The sequence below is a fragment of the Centroberyx gerrardi genome, chromosome 1 (genome assembly GCF_048128805.1).
Source record: "Centroberyx gerrardi isolate f3 chromosome 1, fCenGer3.hap1.cur.20231027, whole genome shotgun sequence".
Classification (NCBI taxonomy): Eukaryota; Metazoa; Chordata; class Actinopteri; order Beryciformes; family Berycidae; genus Centroberyx; species Centroberyx gerrardi.
In genome coordinates this window covers 21446502-21464494 of record NC_135997.1, presented here as the reverse complement: position 1 = coordinate 21464494, position 17993 = coordinate 21446502, and the positions used below count along the sequence as shown (strand labels likewise).

Sequence of the window (17993 nt, the reverse complement as noted above, 5' to 3'; positions counted from 1 at the left end):
GTTTGGGGGTGGGGGGGTCTTTAAATTCTCTTTTGCTTTTTTTACACCAGTTTTAGTGTGCAGTGTAGTCGCTGTATTGTTCAATGGTTAGAGCAAGGCACTAGCACTGCCAGGGTTAGTGGTTCCATTCCCACTGGGGCTTTGAGATGAAATGAGTGCTAAAAATGAATGCACTGGAAGGTGCTTTGGATAAAAACATTCACCAAATAGCATGTTAACCTGCCTTTTCCAGAAATGTCTGCGCTAAACTAGAAGTTGTATGTTTATCGGTTGCTAGGCCTATTAAGAAGAAACCTTAATAAATGACACCAGAATATTGAAAAAAGAGAGAGAGATCCAGGTGAGAGAGGAAGAGTGAAGAGAGGAGACGAAACAGTGCTCCTGTCTGCGGTATACAAGCCTTGTTACCACAGATGATTTCTACATGTCTTCTCTCTTCTGCTCTCTCTCTCTTTTCTCTCTCTCTCTTTTCTCCTTCGCTCCCTCTACAGTATACTCCCCTTTTAGTCGCTTGCTCTCTCCTTCTCTGAGATCTGTCCCTCTATCATCCCTTTTTCTCTCTGTCCTCTCCTGAGTGTCTCTCTCTGTCTCTACATCCCACCCACCTTCCATCCTCTCTCTCTCTCTCTCTCTCTCTCTCTCTCTCTCTCTCTGTCTCTTTAAAAAGAATCCCCTCCATGCTTTCTGCTCGGAGAGAAAAAGTCTTAGAGACTTATGGTCTTTATTAAAAGGTTGGCATGTCACCTTATATATGTCCTCTCTCTCTCTTTTTCTCTCTTTATCTTTCTCTTTTCTCTTTTCCCCAGAGACAATTTTCTCTCCCTCTCCCTTGCTCTCATCTTTCTCTCATTCTCTCTCTCCCTTTCTTTCTCTCCCTCTCCCTCCACCTTCTTTGTCCTTCCCTCTTTCCCTCTCATTTTCCCTACTCTCTCTCTCTCTCTCTCTCTCTCTCTCCGTCTCCCTGGGGACAATTTTCTTTTCTTAAATAAACTGTCATAGCTAGTGTTAAAATATGGGCCTTACGCGGGGCGAGCGCGGCAAGGCAAAGGCACGGGGCCCTGGGCTGGTATAAAACATGGATAATATGCCGTGAGAGGTAATTGTGTCTTTTAGCGCCGAGATGAGTAGAACAAATGTGTCTCCCTCCCTCCCTCTTTCTTTCTCTCTCCCTCCCCTCTCTCTCTCTTTATTCTTCTTCCTCCTCTGTCTCTCTTCCTCTGCCTATCTCTCTCTTTACACACCGCGGCCGTGCTAATATGATAGAGATAATATTGGCCGTTCATCAGAGCTGCTAACAGTGTGGAGAGGAGGGAGAGAGGGGGGAGTACGGGGTGGTGGGGGGGACTAGGGAGGTTGGGAGAGGGGTGGAGGGAATAACAGACAGAGAGAGAGAGAGAGAATATTGAGAATGATTTTGTAAATTTTGTCTTGTCGGAAATGCTGCCCCATCCTTCCCAGTGTCCTATATTGTTATACATTGACTTCAATTATATTGAATGTATTGAATGGCTTTTATATGCCACTATGCTTTTACATGCTATTGTTGATATGTGTAGAATCTGTAGTATTGTTTGTCTATAATCCGTTATTTATTTGACTTTATCCTTTGCAAATGCTTTGGCAACATAGATCCTTTCTGTCATGCCAAGAAAGCAGATTTGAATTTGCATTTGAGAGAGTATAAAATGAGGAAGGAAATGGAAAGGTGGAGAGCAGGGGCTGCATAACAAGGGAGAGTAAATTGCTACGTTACATGCGCACAATAATGCGACAATTGCCAAAACTCTGATGTTTACATGGTTCTTTAAAGTGACACTTCCCCATATAATCTGGTGTACATGTCACATGTGGGATATTGCGAGTATTCAAACAGAAGTGACAAAAAAAAAAAAAAAACATCACCAACTACACTTGCACAACTTGATCACACTTAAAGATGTTGTGTGTAGCATTTTAACGGCAATGAATCATTACCACATTCTTGAGACATTAGTATAAAAAATGAGACCATCGTCAAGAAGATGGGCAGCCTCTGCCTCTGTCTGCCACCGGGTCAGATTTCACAGGAAATCTGCTGGATTGTTTTATGGCACAAAACAGGTGCTGCTGTTCTTCTAGTGCATAGTTTCAGCTTCACGGTAGCTTACCTTGTTGGAATGTGTATCCACTGATATCAGAGGCTGTGATTGGCTCTCATCCTCCTTCTTGCTCTTCGAAACAAAACACACGTAGGGCAATGCCAGGGAGGTGGAGCGGGACAAGTAACAACATCCTCTTTGTGGCAGTAAGCAAAAGGGTTTATGGGAAATGTGGTCTTAATCGTAAGAAACGCAAAATGCTACACATAACACCTTTGTGAAGAAATGTGATTAAGGAGCATACATGTTTGGACTGGTCTCTGTTAATGTGAGTAAAATCAGAGTTCTGCACATATGTTGATGTGATTACGCTTTGATTACGAGAGAGAGAGAGAGAGAGAGAGAGAGAGAGAGAGAGAGAGAGAGAGAGAGGATGGAAGGAAGTAGAGGAAGGAAATAGGTGTAGATGGAACAATACATAAAATGTTGTGGAGATGGATGGAGGGAACAAGAAGAACACAGGGAGAGATGTTAAGAGAGTGATGAGAGGGAGACAACCGTAGCCAACCATATTAGGACAATAGCAGAGTCATATTCCACTGCCTTGTTTCCTCTCTTCTCCTTTCCTCCTTCCCTACTCCTTCCCTCCCTTTGTTATCTAGGCCCAGCTCCTCTTCCTCTCTCTCTGTCCTATCTTTATCACCTCCTCCTCTCCTCTCCTTTCCTCTCTTCTCTTTATGTGACAATGATTCAACCTATTTCATACCATATCTCCTCCTTGTCTCCACCCCGTCCCTGCTCTCCTTGCTCCTGCTACTACCTGCTCTGCTCTCCTCCTCTCTCCTCTGCTTTCATCTCCTCTTCTTTCCATTATTTTTCTCTCCTCTCCTCTCCTCTCCTCACCTCTCCTCTTCATGGTAAACTAGTTGATAATGGAACAACATTACAAACAGGTACAGCATTTCTGCTTCATTTAAATGATAAGCGTCAGTGACACTAGCCCAACTGGACAGGGGCATAAATAATACATGCTGTGTGTGCGTGTGTGTGTGTGTGTGTGTGTGTGTGTGCATGTGTGTGTGCATGTGTGTGTGTGTGTGTGGGGCGACATGTGTGTAGATAATATAAAGAAGCGAGTAAGCCATGCTATTCTAGAGCCTCATTCAGGTATCAGCCTAGGGCATACAAGCGTAAGGATTTCTCTCTCTCTCTCGGCCTCTCCCTCCCTCTCTCCCTGTATCTCTTTCTCTCTTTCTGACATTTTTATCTCTCCCTTTCCTTCGCTCTCATCCTCTGCCCAATGCCCTTTTCTCTTTCTTTATATTTTCAACACTTCCTCCCCATCCCTCCTTCCCTCTTTCCCCCCAATACCTCTGTCCTTCCTCCTGACCTCAATTCTTCCCTCCTTCCTCTCCCTCCCTGATACCATCCCTCCATCTTCACCTCCATCCCTCTCCCCATGTATACTCTCCCAAATCTCTCTCTCTCTGTCTTTCTCTCTCTCACCCTTTCTTTCTCCTATATCTTCGGTCTCTCCTTCCCTCTGTCCTCGCCAGAGTATCTTTTTCTTGTCCACCTAACTCTCAACACTCCACCTTCCCACCATCATGTTTCTCTCTCTCTTTCTCTCTCTTTTACTATTTCTTTCATTCTCTCTCTCTCTCTCTCTCTCTCTCTCTCTCTCTCTCTCTCTCTCTCTCTCTGTCTCTCTCTCTCTCCATTGACAGCTCCACTGGCTGTGGAATGAGGTGTGTTATCAGTGAGTGGCATGTCAGTCAGTCACAGCGCAATACAGCCCAGAGGAGAGGAGTAAGGGGGAGCGAGTTTGGGAGGAGGGGGAGGTGTGGGGGGCAGAGGAGGGGAGACAGGGATTAGAGGAGGTTAGGAGGAGAGGAGGAGATGGGTGAGGAGGAGCAGACAAGGAGGAGGAGCACTGAGAGAGCGGAGAGTCTGAGAAAAGAGGACAAAAGCTGGATGAGCAGGGTTGAGGAGATGAGGTTGGAGATGGGTGGATAGAGAGGAGAGGAACAGAGAAGGAGGTGAGGAAGTGGAGGAGGAAGGGGGATGAGAGGAGTTGATGGAGGGAAGTAGGACAGTAAAGAGGGAAAGAGAGAGAGGAACAAGAATGAGGGATGGAGGAGGTGAAAACAAGGGAGAAAGGAGCGGGTGAGGATGAGACGGGATGAGAGGAGGAGGGTAGAAGAGGATGTGATGTGGGAGAGTGAGGAGAGTACAAGTGTGTGTGTGTGTGTACACGTGTGAACTTGTGTCGTCTTCAGGACAACAATAAAGGGCATCTCTTCCACTGCTCACTCACATTCCTACATATGCACACACACACACACACACACACACACACATGCACACGCAAACACTAAGCTCCTGCATAGAGCTTTGCCACCGCTTCAGCTGTTAATAAAATTATCAGACAGAGGTAAAATATGTATCTAGAATTGGTTTCCAGCGTTAGACATGTTTAAGGTCTCCCTCATTTAGTTTGACCTCAAGCTGTCACTTCTGAGGCTCTTAAATCACCAGCGAAAGATAGCCCTACTCCACTTCTGAGTACTATGTTATTCCTAAGTCTGACAGTGTCTGTAACATGTCAGATGTTTGGATAATGCCTGAGTGTTTAGAATAATGAGAATTATTCATGTGAAATTCTGTGTCTGCTGTCGTGAACCTTTCCTGGACCGTGCTGCTGAATCGCCCTGTTAAAACTTCAATTTGCAATTGCAATATGACAACTGTCCTGTTGAAACTCCCCTGTCACTCCACTGCGAGCTTTATCTACATTTTGATTTAATGTGTTGAAGATTTTTTCACTCTCAAATTTATTTTCTGAGTTTTGGATGCAGTGACTTGCAGTATGTGACAACTAAACATGAATTTTACATGTGCTTTGAAGCTTGTTTACATCGCTTAAGGTTTTACACTGAAGTGAAACAGAGCTGTATTTTGTGTTTTGATGGGTTATGAAAGTTGGAAATAGCTTACTTCCAAATATGACATGATTTAGAAATAATCTAAATCATGTCTTCAATGTGTTAAGGTTCAGATTTCTGTGAGATTGGATCCAGTTCATGCGAAATGACCCAGGTGATCAGGATGTTGCTGTAGCCCACAGACACCTGATTCTTCTCCTCAGCTATCACTGTGGTTACCCGCTGCTCACTATCTACCCCTCTCATGTACAAACTATCCCCTTTTTCATCATTGCATACAATTCAGGTTAGATCTAAGGTAAATTCAGGTCAGTTGCTGCTGAATAATTCAACTAAACAGGTCAGCTCACGCAAGTTTGTTTTGAAACAGTTGTACCTGATCCAGAATTTTATGCTTTAGGTACATGCACACAAGATTTTGTAGTACTTTTCTTTTTTTTCTTCTTTTCTTTCTTTTTTAACCCACGGACAAGAGACCCCCAGATTCTATTACTACCCAGCTTTCTAATTATTAAGTCTGCAAATCCTGTAATCCTAAAGAGTCATTCAGATATATATTAAGATATAAAATTTTACTTATTTCTTGTTCTATACTTGCCCCTTTTTTTATTCTAATGCTGGTTACAGAATTAAGACTGTACTTTATTATAAACATTGACCGTATACTGTATTTTTCTGTGATTGGGTCAGTAAGCGTGGGGTAGTTTATATTTCAAATTTTCTCTATCATTTCTTGCTGTTGTGCCCCGCAGCTGCTAAGTGAACATAGAAGAAACACTGCTGTCCACACCGTGTACTGAGCCATGGCTTGGCAGCAGTGTGAAAATTGAGAGGAGCTTTAGTCAAAATGCCAGTCTACAGATCACTAAAAGCTTTCCACTCAGGGTTTCCCCAGGCTTTTAGAGAGGCTTAGGTGGTAACATTGCCAGTGTGGTGGGTTTTGCACAGGGAAAGTGTGCTTGAAGCTCTCTAAGAGCACACAGCAACCTTTAGGAACAAACATAAAGTTGAACAAACTTATTCAGTAAGGAAAAGGAAATAGTGGAACTTATTAAAATGCCTGTTCCTGTTAGGAAGAGATATAAAATACAGTATATCATACATTTCACATTTGTATTAGGTGGTCAGGTAAAATACCATTAGCACTGCCTAAAGATGATGATACAGTATATAATGGACAGATTTTTTTCTGGCATTAGAGCCATCAGCTTGGTGGCAGAATGGCAAAAGACACTAAATCAATGTGGATAGAATGGACATTAGAGTAGGATATAATGTAGAAAGATATAATACAGTAAGAATACTGTTGGTCACGGTTGTTAGTTTTCACATGTATCTTGGTCTTGCAGTAAGTTGTAGAAAAACCTTTTCACTGGATGCAACCAGGCCAGGTACTAATGGAGCCATAAATGGTGGCAGGTCCCACAGGTGGTGCAGAAGTTAAGACTCGGTATCCATGGCACAGGATTGAACCCTGCTGGAACCTTCTCTCTTTCCTGTTTCAGTTTCAATCTTAACATGTGATGCAGAGAGAGAGTTCGCAGGAGAGAAGGGAAGAGCAGAGAAAAAGTGAATAGCAGATAAAGAACAGGCCTGTACAAAATAACTTTCCTGTAGCTTAGGGCTACACGATTATGGGATAAATGATATCCCAGTTATTTTGCAAAATAAAATCACAATTATTTGTCTTGGTTTCTGGAAACAAAATTATTTTATTGCACTTTTGCACCTTAACATATATTTTCACTCTTTCCCTTGTCAGTGTATTTCTCAAAGTAGTCTTGAATTCTTGTTTTCACTATTACTGTCCTCTTCTTACTGTGGTCCTTATTTACAAAAAAAAAACAAATAATAAATTATTACTACTGTATTACTTTGGGGTGCAGCTACAACCTTTGTACAGACTCTGTACCTGTTTGTCGTTATCTGGTTTAAAACCAAAGTAGGACTGAAACGATTCCTCGAGAAACTCGAGTAACTCGATTACTAAAAATCATCGATGCAAATTCTTTGCATCGAAGCTTCGTTTAATCCATATAACTATATACACACTCAGTGTTTCGCACGGATGATTATTACTGTTGCACAACGCGCTGGAGAAAGAGAGAGAAAATAGCGAGGGGCGAAGAGAAGAGACAGGCCAGAGAAAACGACAGAAAGTGTCCAAAGTTTCGGATCCAGTGTTGCCAACTTGGCGACTTTTCAGACCCCCCTGGCGACTTTATTTCTCAAAAGCGACTAGCGACAAATCTGCCGACTTTTTCTGACCATGGGAAGCAATGTTAATGTGTTGAATCCCAAAGCATTTGGCAATAAATTGGTTCGGCTGATGCCGGTTTTCTCTACTTGCTTGTCTAATCCAGAGAGGTCTGACGGTCACAGCGCTTCCCACACAGCGTAGCTCCCTCCCTCCGCTGAGAGCAGGGACTGTAGGATAGGGTCCACTTGTAATTGCTACCGGCGTACCCCGAAACTGGCCCGGGTGGGCGGAGTCAGCACTTAATATTAAAACGGGACGAGATGAAGGCTAGTAAAGAATGCACGTTAATTATGGCTATATGTAATGGCTAGTTAAGAACGTAAATCAATATGGTGGCTAGTTATGATGTCCCTAAGTTAGCTAAGTTTTGCTCAAGAAAATAACCACAGAAAATAAAATGCTGCAGTCAATTTGTGAAAGCCTGAGCTTCATTCATGTTATTATTATGATAGTCACACACACACACACACACCTACTCCCCTCACAGTGATGCATAAAATACCCCAGAAAGCAAAATATCAGGTGGTGTAAGTAGCAATTGGAGCCTAAAATGCACCAGTCCAATATAGCAGGTATATTCAGTTTAGTTTGATTGCAGTGAGTAGGGTCAGCAGGTGTAGGGCAACCCTTCAACATACCAAATAAATGTACATTAGCCAGTCTTATGAACTTGTATGATATTTAGGCCTAGTAATAAATATCAATAATAATTATTATTTCATCTCGTTTTCAGTAAATCACAGTGTCGTATGGACAGCTTCGTGCGGACAGCTTTTCTCTTTTGTATATTTACTATTGCTCTTTAATAAAGCAAACGTATTTTTTATCCGATTACTCGATTAATCGATGGAATAATCGGTAGAATACTCGATTACTAAAATAATCGATAGCTGCAGCCCTAAACCAAAGTATCTCCAGATCACAGTGATGATCCACTCCTAAAACAATGATTTCAGGTTAAGCCTTGGGAGAAAGATTTTCTTCTCTAACATGGGGCCTGTCCATTATTTACCACTTTGCTCACTGCTGTGTTTTTCCAAAGATGGTCTATGCAAGGTTTCTCTGCTTCTTTCCCACCGGAGCTACCTGCTTCTTTGTCTTAACTTTTGTTTTTGTCACATGAGTGCATGTTGTGCATTTAAAGGTTGTCATTGATATATTGGATATACCACACCGGGGACTTTCAGGGGAATTGAAAATATAACACTTAAATATAGCCAAATTACACAATTATTAATCATGGAAACATAGAATCGTGGTATGCGATTATCTACGATTAGTTGTGCAGCTCTACTCTAAATGTACGCTATGGTTCTCCAAGGTGCTTTGGTTAAAAGCGTTCACAAAATGGCCTATAAAGAGAAGAGAGGATAGGTAGAGTTTAAAGGAGTCCTCTCCTTTTCTCTGGACTTAGTGGACACAGTCCAGATGAGGCTAGTTATCACCACTAAAAAATCCTCAAACTCCTTTTCCTTTCCTTTTCCGCATCCTCACGGGACTCTGAAGTTACACCAGCTGAAAAAGGCAGAAAGAGGTGGGGGGAAAGAGGGAGGGGGGGAGGGAGGGAGGGAGGGGGGTAAAAAGACGGATGGACGGGGGAAGGAAAAGAGGGAAGGAAAGCGTTTGTGAAAGCTAACAAAGGGGAGTTGGCGGTGTTTCAAAGGGGCGCGTGGCGGCTAAGGAGGATGAAGCGCTTCAGGATTCATTTACATCAGGCCTGACAACTGCCTCACATCTCCCCAAGAGCCACGCAGCGCTCTGGCTTAGAGATTCCTAAAGAGGGCCCTTCTTCTACCTCTCTCTTACACCCGCTCTCTGACTTTTCTTTTTCTCTCTCCTGTCTCAGTCTCTTTTTTTCCCTTTCCTTCTTTTACTCTTATTCTCTCTCTCGCTCTCTCTCTTTCGCTCTCGCCAGTCTTCAATCAGCCATCATGAAAGTGTCTGTCTGGGCGTCTTAACTATCCTCCGAGAGGCAGACACTTGTCTGGGCTTGCCTTCATCCCCTAAAGGCGTTTTTTGACTTGGACTTATTTCCCTCCTCACACCTTTTCAACTCCCCTTAAGAGCTGACAACGAGCGAGAGCGACAGGGCAACATAAACATGAGGGAAAGAGACGGGAAGGGAGGAGAGAGGGGGGAGTCATGAAAAGAGAGAGAAGAAGAAGTGAAGATAGGGAGAAAGAGGGAGCAAATGATGAAGAGGTGAGGAAATGGAGAAACAGAGAAAAGAGGAGAAGGAGAAGCAGGAGAAAGACATCAAAGGAGAAAGCAAGGAGGACCAGAGAGGAGGAGAGACAAGGAAGGGGAACACGAAAAAGAAGGAGAAGGGGACTCTAGCAAGACAGGGAGAGTCTTGTTTATCAGTGGTCCCACAGTGTGCTTCCCAAACACAGGATTTGGAGAGGGGGTAAAGGGAGAAAGAGAGTGGGACAGAGCACATTGAAGTTTTTAGGCAGAGGAGAGCCCCGCTTATGGAAGTATCTTTCTTTTTGCCCGGGTTTGATGTGAAACGGGAGCCGCTTCTGCTTTGACGGTGTTGCCTGCCGTGCGGTTTTTAATATTCATGCAACGGATGAGGAGAGGAGAGAGGAAAGGAGTGGAGAGGAGATTTTTGGTCAAACAGAAAGCTAATTTGCGGCTGCGGCAGTTTAGCCTGGGGCTCTTTCTGCTACTGAGGAAATGAGCTGGAAGATTAGCCCTATGTATAATTCACACACACACACACACACACACACACACACACACACACACACACACACACACACACACAGACACACACACACACATGTAGGTGTGACATACACATACACACATCCATAGATGTGCACAAACACATCTATGGTGTGTGCATACACATTCATGGATGCATGTACTGGACATATTCACACACACAGACCTGTGCTGCTCTCTCTCTGTGAGACAGTGTGTAACCTGCTGCCAGGCCTTTGCTGCTACAGCTGCCCCTCAGGCCTCTCCCCTACTCCCCTACATGTACTTACTATTGTGGTGCTTGGACCCTGTTGATAGTATCGAATGATACTCCTATTGAATTAAATAAAACTTCATTCATTGAGTGATTAGATGAGTGGTTACTTTTTTTGTTGTTTCAAAAATATATAAATATATATTTCTGGGCAAAATGTACCAGTTTTGTCTTCACCTCATCACCCTATTCACATTTCTAAGCTTTTTTTTAATGATGATGCTTTTTGATTGGTTCTCACGAAAAATACAGAATTTTCATTGTTTAACACTGAAAAATTGTAATAAACACATAGTAAACACAAAGTCTGGTCAACACACACTAAAGTCTCACTCTGATTGGTCTCCAGGTGCATGACAGGCGTGTCAGCCTCTTCCTGGACGGGCTTGAGGAGGATGGGATGCCCTTTGACACACGACCTCTGAACTCCAGGCTCTATGACATCAGAGAGGACAGCGCCATGTGGGTGGGACTCAGCTCCAATGGTAAAGACTGTTCTCTTGAGACATGAACATTTTTATCATGTATGTTTTTGACATGTGACATGTTACACAGGTTGAGAGCTGCATTGGAACCACTGAGACGCACCAAAGAGGTTCTGCAGTGGCACTGCTTGAAAATAACCCCTTGAAAATTCATCATCTGGTCTTATCAATTACATTACCATCAGCCCATGCATCATGATACAATTATCCAATTTAGAACCTGTTTAAAGCTGTAGAAATGGAAGAAGCTTGTTTCCCAAAACTGAAATTACCCCCACCTCCAATCCCCAAGCCATAACCGTGAGCACAGGGAGAAATTTCACCCATCTAGTATTTATAGTATCGAGTATTTATCATCTCTGTATATCAGAATATGATGTCAATGACTACTCCTCCTTTATTTTCCTCCCAGCCTTTATCCCTCTCAACTACACATCTGTGATTGATTGGTCGTGCCTGCGAGCCGTCTCAGAGTCAATAGGAGAGAAATTGAGAGAAAAATGATATCCGTTCATCTCCAGAGTGATAAACGAGTGTTTTTCTTCTCGTTTATCAGACATTGATCCCTAGTTCACGGCAGGTAGCATCTGATCAGCTGGAGATCACATCAGAGGTGGTGATCAATAGAAGTGATTGGCTCGGGGGAGAGAGAGAGAGTGTGTGTGTGTGTGTGTGTGTGTGCATGCGTGCGTGCGTGTGTGTGTGTTTGTGACAGAGAGAAAGAGAGAGGTGGGGTGTTGAACCCGGGGGCTGTGTCTGGAATTCTGATCAGTGGATTGATCAGGTGAATACTGATCAGATGCATCGATTAACAACTATGGCTGGCTGTTTGGAGGGGACCCTTTCCATTGAAAGGACGATGTGTAAATTTCTAAATTTCATCATTTTTTTTTTTCATCAATTTTTGGTTCAACAGTGTCACCCCTTCTGTTGAAAGTGACTTTACTTAACCAATTGCAAAGCATTTGCTATTTTCAAGAATTGCCATTCAGTATTAATTTGATTGGACTAATGAAAAAATTGATATTGTGCTCAAACTGCTTGTGTCCAAATAGTCAACTTTTCAGAAACTGAGAAGAAATTGTTTTGTTTTTCTATTGATCCCAGTGATGCTCATGCACAGGGTCATTGACAATGTTCAATAGAGTTTCAATAATTTGGCATTGTCCCATGTTCTACACATTGTAGACACTTAACAAAAATATAAAACTAGCAAATCTAGAGGCGTCTGTGGCACAGACACTATGTAAACACAACATTTTTGTATAGAACTGATGTTTCCACTGTGTGAGCCCTTCTCTAGCCAACCATGGCACGTGCTGAAAGTGTCTTATGGCTTTAGAAGCTGCTGCAGTGGTTTTCTTTAGCTCTGGGCTGGTTAGTGGGCCAGACGGCCATCTTGGCATCAAACACCAGATGACTGCCACACTGTCCCACCAAACTTGGGCACCATAAGGCAGAAATAAAAGGCTGGAATGCACTGTAAGTGGCATTAAGTATGTTAGGCTGGGGAGCAACACTGGAGTACAAACTGAACACTCTCTCCCTCTCTCTCTCTCTCTCTCTCTCTCCCTCTCTCTCTCTCTCTCTCTCCCTCTCTCCCTCTCTCTCTCTCTGTCTCCCTCTGTCTTCCTCACATACACAACATAGTACTGCAAAAGATATATAGAGAAAGGGGGAAAAATGAAAGGTCCCATATATAGGAATTCAAAGATGTTTAATGAAGACATTGTTAAAATGTCATGGTTAAAGTAATAATCCACAACTTTTTTATAAATAAATGTCTGTTTTACTACTCTCTATCACTAGTTCATGAAAGCTTTGCTGTTCTAAACATGTGGTGTCAGGTACAACATGCAAAATCATTTTGATTGGAATCATTAAAAACAGTTAATTTGGAATAAATGGTAGAAGAACGGGGTTCATCAACAGATAATCCAAGGAAAAAGAAACACATTAATTGCTCAGAGGAAAGCAAGTGTGCTAAAGAGGAAAGTGAACCAAAACTAGAGTGAACATTGCCATTGCCTTCCAAAGATGAAAAACACTCCAAGATGAGAACAGATGATGAGGCGTGATGCAGATGTGGCTCTTTTTGGTTTAAACTAGTAGTTTTCGCCATTATTTATTAGCTCCAGTCTACATTGAATGTCTGTATTGTTATGTTTGGCCAATGCCTACATTGAGTACAAAACACCAAAGAAATTGTGCTGCTGTAGGGCAATCAGGGTCCAGTATTGTGACTGTTCTGCCTGTTAGTCTTTAAATTAATTACATTTTACTAATTCAATTCAACTTTTAACTAAACTATATTTATTTCCAAAACAACATGAAGAACATTATTCATTATTCAACATGATTTTTATCCTGAGCCAATATGTATTTGAAAACAAAATCAGAAAAACTGAATAATATGAGACCTTTGAAGGAGTAGTAAAATATGTTGGAAAACGGAGAGTCGGTGAGAGATGGGGCCAGTGAAGGACAGAGAGACAGATAGCAAAAGACAGAAAAAATCACATCTAATGCTTTTAGTTGCCTGTATCAACTATCATCAGTTCCAGCAACACAAAAACAAAGAAGAAGAGGAGAGTGAGAGAGACGGCGAGTGACAGAGAGTGAAACACAGAGAGAGAAGACAGAGACCTACACAGAGAAAAGAGAATTAAGGCTTATACCTTGCATCATCCCAGTAACAATAGGGAGAGCGCTTTTCAGAGGAAGGTATAATCCCATTTCCACACGCTAAAGAAATCCTGAGCCAAAGCCTTAGGCTGCACACATACACACACACACACACACACACACACACACACACACACACACATACACATACACAGCTCTAGCACACTTGTATCTCGTAACTCTCTCTCTCTCTCTCTCTCTCTCTTACTCACTCACACACACACACACACACACACACACACACACACATAGTATTTGGACCAAACATGGCAAAGCCTCTCTCAAACTCAAATACCAAATACACACACATGCATGCTCACGTGCGCGCACACACACACACACACACACACACACACACACACACACACACTCTAAAGTAAGGATGTTTGTTGGACTAAACATGGCAAAGCTTCCCTAACACACACACACACACACACACAGCTCAACATGGCAGGGGTTCAGTCAATGCTTAGAGACGTTATCCGTCTTCTAAGAGTTGTTGTCAAACTAGACAGAAGTTTGTTGGACACAAAAGACTCTGGCTCTGTCTGGGCCAACACCATTGTCTGTGTGTCTGAGTGTCTCTTATGTTTGGTCCAACATTGTTACGTATGTATGTTTGTGTGTGGGGATGTTTTGGGGGGTTGCCTGTGTCCGTTTGTGTGTTTGAGGGTGTCTCTTATGTGCGGTCCAATATTCCTTTATGTGTCTGGGTGTTGTGCCCATATGTTTGAGATCCTCCAGTATATGTATGCTTGATAGAGAGGCTTTGGCATCTCGGGGTGTTTGGTATATTTGGCATGTCTGGTCCAACATCTTTGCACTGGACTCCTTGCAAATTGTTTCTTCTCAGCACCAGCCAGCTAGCCAGCTTTATCATAATTCCCTCTTTTTGCTCTGCTTTTTGGACACACAACTCCCATTAATTCCTAAGTGTAGATTCATGTTTTCCTGCTATGTGTTCCTGATCACATCCCTGTTGTTACCTGTTAGAGCGACTTCGACATTCTGTTGAAAACTTGGAGAACAGATTTGAATTATTCCAAAATGAAACAGTGACTTTGAACATAGGGCCATCTGCAGTAAAGAAGCAATTCAGGTGAAAAAACAGTGTAAGAAACAGGTTAATGAGTAATGCCTGGCTAGCCCTGTTTGGCCCTGTCATCCAACCAGGCTAATGAGTAAGCCCCCGCTAACCCTGCTACTCTCTAGTGGAAACAATGGCTATTTTGTAGACCGTGGCAGGTCCTGTTTGGCTGTGTAGCATAAAATTGGCTGTAGATAAACAGCTCTGGGCAGCCTCACTATTTAGCTGGTATCAAGAAACTGATAAGATAATCTACTACTTACTGTGAATCCCACTCACTCACTCACTACCTTCAATACAAACCCATTAACATCTCTCTCCTCTCCTCTCCTCTCCTCTCCTCTCCTCTCTCCAGGGTCTAATCAGTTCATTGGACGGATGCAGGACTTTAGATTTTATCCTGCCACACTGACCAACAGGTGAGTTGGACAGAAGGAGGTGGTAATGGTGGGAGAGAGAAAGGTAAGGATGGATGGGAGAGGATGGGGAGAGAAGGAAGGAGGAACGATAGAGGGAGCAAAGGAAGGGAAGTGAAGGAAGGGATGAATGGAAGGTGGGAGGGAAGGCTGGTTGATGTAGAGAAAGGATGAGTATTGGTAGAAATACACTGATTGAATAAAGGAAGGGAGGGATAGAGATGAGGAAGGATAGACAGAGAGATATTGTATAGATTAAGGCACCGAGGGAGGGAGGACAGTAAAGAGTAATAAAGGGACGGGTGGATGGAGGGAGGCAGGAGAAGGCTAATCATTGCATCTCAGGATCCATACTGCTTCCAGAGGATTTTCCTGGGAATCCAATACAAGGCAATTAGTGTTTTGCTCACTGGTGCTGTACGGCATGCGGTGTGGACTTGGAGCTTACAGTTTTGTGTCATCAAGATGGGGAGAAAGAGAATGATAGATTGAGTTTTCACATTATGTCTTTGATTTTCCACTTTGCACTGAGTGTTCAGTAAAGGTTCCCTCCAGAAATAGGCGATTTTGTGATTGTAAGATTTTGCCTCAAAATTGAAGTTCCCCACAAATATGGCAAGGGCTTACTGTTTTTGTCACTGTCATTGTGGTTCATCCTCACAATCATCAAGAATGGCAAGAGCCACATTTTACTTTTGATGCAATACTGTAATGCTTTAAACGGTCTAATCCCAGCACTTGTCAAGCATGTAATCTCAGTTTTGCTCTATTTTTGGCAATCCTTGTATTTTTTCAGGACAACTGATTGAACTGAGTGAAAATCGTGGATTGCCTATGTAATATTAAACTGAACTCCATCTTTGTCTAACAGAGAGATAGTGAGGTGTTTTGGGGGTCCTTCCCCCATCCCGGTCTACTTTGTATTTTGTTCTACTGTTCAGTGTCATATTGTAGTCTTATATAGTCTAATGTTTCTTGTCCCAACAGGGAAATAGTGGAGTTGTACTCAGGGGTGCTGCCTCACCTCCATGTCCAGTCAGAGTGTCGCTGTCCTCCCAGCCACCCCAGAGTGCACCCCCTGGTTGAGAGGTACAGCATCACAATCATTTTCACAAATAAGAGAGTGGACTGAATATTTACAATAAAATAGTCAAGTTTATCTCCACCAGTGTCCTTTGCAGAATCTCTAAAAAGGAATTGAGAAACACTGGTTCATTTAGTTTATGAGAACCCTGCATTTTTGTGATTTCACAATGTATTTCCAAAACTAAACCCTGTTCCTAGATCATGAAATGGTTATATACATGAGAGACAATGTCAGTGGTCAGAAATTGCAAAAATGGAAGGCACAAGCCTTCTGCTACCGATTTTCATTTCATATAACTGTTTAATATACTTCCAACTGACCTTAAAAAAACTGTAATTGTCCCTGTTAACAGATACTGTATCCCCAACGCTGTTGAGGACACCACCAATGACAGAGTGCTAAGGCTGAACCTTAACGCCCATCCACTTAGTTATATCAATGACCAGGACATGGGCACCGCCTGGCTGTCTAGGATTATGGCTATACAGGACATGGATGAAGGAGTTACTATTACTGTGGATTTGGCTAATGGACAATACCAGGTAACACATCTAATATCACACATGCAGTCAAGCTGACACACACACACACACACACACACACACACACATACATATTCCACAATAAAGGAAACAGGAAAGTGAAGTGTCTTAATCGGGTTTTGACCCTCCACGAGGCACTGCAACATATGTTGAGCTCTGTTGGAGGCGATGCAACACCATTCTCAAGATTGTGCCTTATTTGGTTTATTTGTTGATGGTAGTTGGTAGTAAAGGATACTCCAGGATCTACCATAAGTTTTCTAATGGTGGGAGATCTGGTGACTGAGATGGCAATGGCCTCTAGGATGAGTCATTGAACCATTTAACCATTCACTTGTGCCCTATGGATGGGGACATTATCATCATCATGAAAGACACAACTGCCATCAGGCGGCAGGGTGGGCTAGTGGTTAAAGATCCCGTCCCATAACTGTAAAGTCTTAGGTTTGATCCCCACAACAGCCATGTGCCTGTTGAAGTGTCCTTGAGCAAGACTCTTAACCCCTTAACCTGCTCATTCATTGTAATTCACCATGGGTAAGACTGTTAGCTAAATGCCTATATTATAGAAGATACTGTAGAAATGCTACAGAACACACACAGTACAATATCTGTCTGCCTGCACCTGTGTGTACAGTGGACAGTAGTTTCATCCCCTTTCTAAGTACTGCAGTGAGAGAGAGAGAGGAGAGAGAGAGAGAGGGAGAGAGAGAGAGAGAAAGAGAGAGAGAGAGATTGCTGGATTTGGGGGTTGTCCACACTGGGGCTGTCAAAAGACTCATCCCTCTTCTCTCTGAAGTGTGTATGTGAGTGTGGGCTGGATTTTGGGAGCTGTCCTGACTTGGTCTCTCAACTCAAGTCCCCAGATAAAAGACACACAACATCTTTCTGAAGTTTGTGTATGTGTGTTAGTGTGTGTGCGCAGTAGTGGTAGCTTAATGCGCTCCCTGCTGTGTGCCCCAGTGTCCCAGCCCAGACTGTAGTGGGGCAGATAACACATAACACACATACACACACGCACACACACCACACGCCACACACACACACCACACACACAGAGAAGCTCACACACATAAACCGTTTGTGTGTGTGTGTGCGCTTGTGTGTGTGGTGTGTGGCGGCGGCGGGGGGGGGGGGGGGGGGGTCTGTGTGCCCCTCTTCAACTAAATCCTTTATCATAATTTTAAGTTGCACCCATGCATTGAAAAGTACCCTTCCGCTCACTTAACCGATAATTAAGCGTTCTTTACAAGTAAAGCAAGAGAAAGAAGCATAGTGACTTACCATGAATGCTTACCAAATCATTGATTACACAAATAAACATAATTTATGCTACTTTTTAAGGGATAGTAGAACATTTTATTTAAAATTGATTTTAGAGATACTGAATGATAAATTTCAGCTAATTATTGCAGACATATTGCG

At 42.8% G+C, this 17993-nt stretch overlaps 1 protein-coding gene across 1 annotated transcript in view; it reads left to right on the top strand.

Annotated features, from left to right (window-relative positions):
• The window catches only part of ush2a (Usher syndrome 2A (autosomal recessive, mild)), a 242629-nt gene that overhangs the window by 12569 nt on the left and 212067 nt on the right, over positions 1-17993 (top strand). The window contains exons 6-9 of the mRNA XM_071921972.2: positions 10616-10751; positions 14879-14942; positions 15927-16028; positions 16379-16568. Of these exons, the coding sequence (XP_071778073.2) occupies positions 10616-10751; positions 14879-14942; positions 15927-16028; positions 16379-16568 (492 nt within the window). The remainder of the gene's footprint in view (positions 1-10615; positions 10752-14878; positions 14943-15926; positions 16029-16378; positions 16569-17993) is intronic.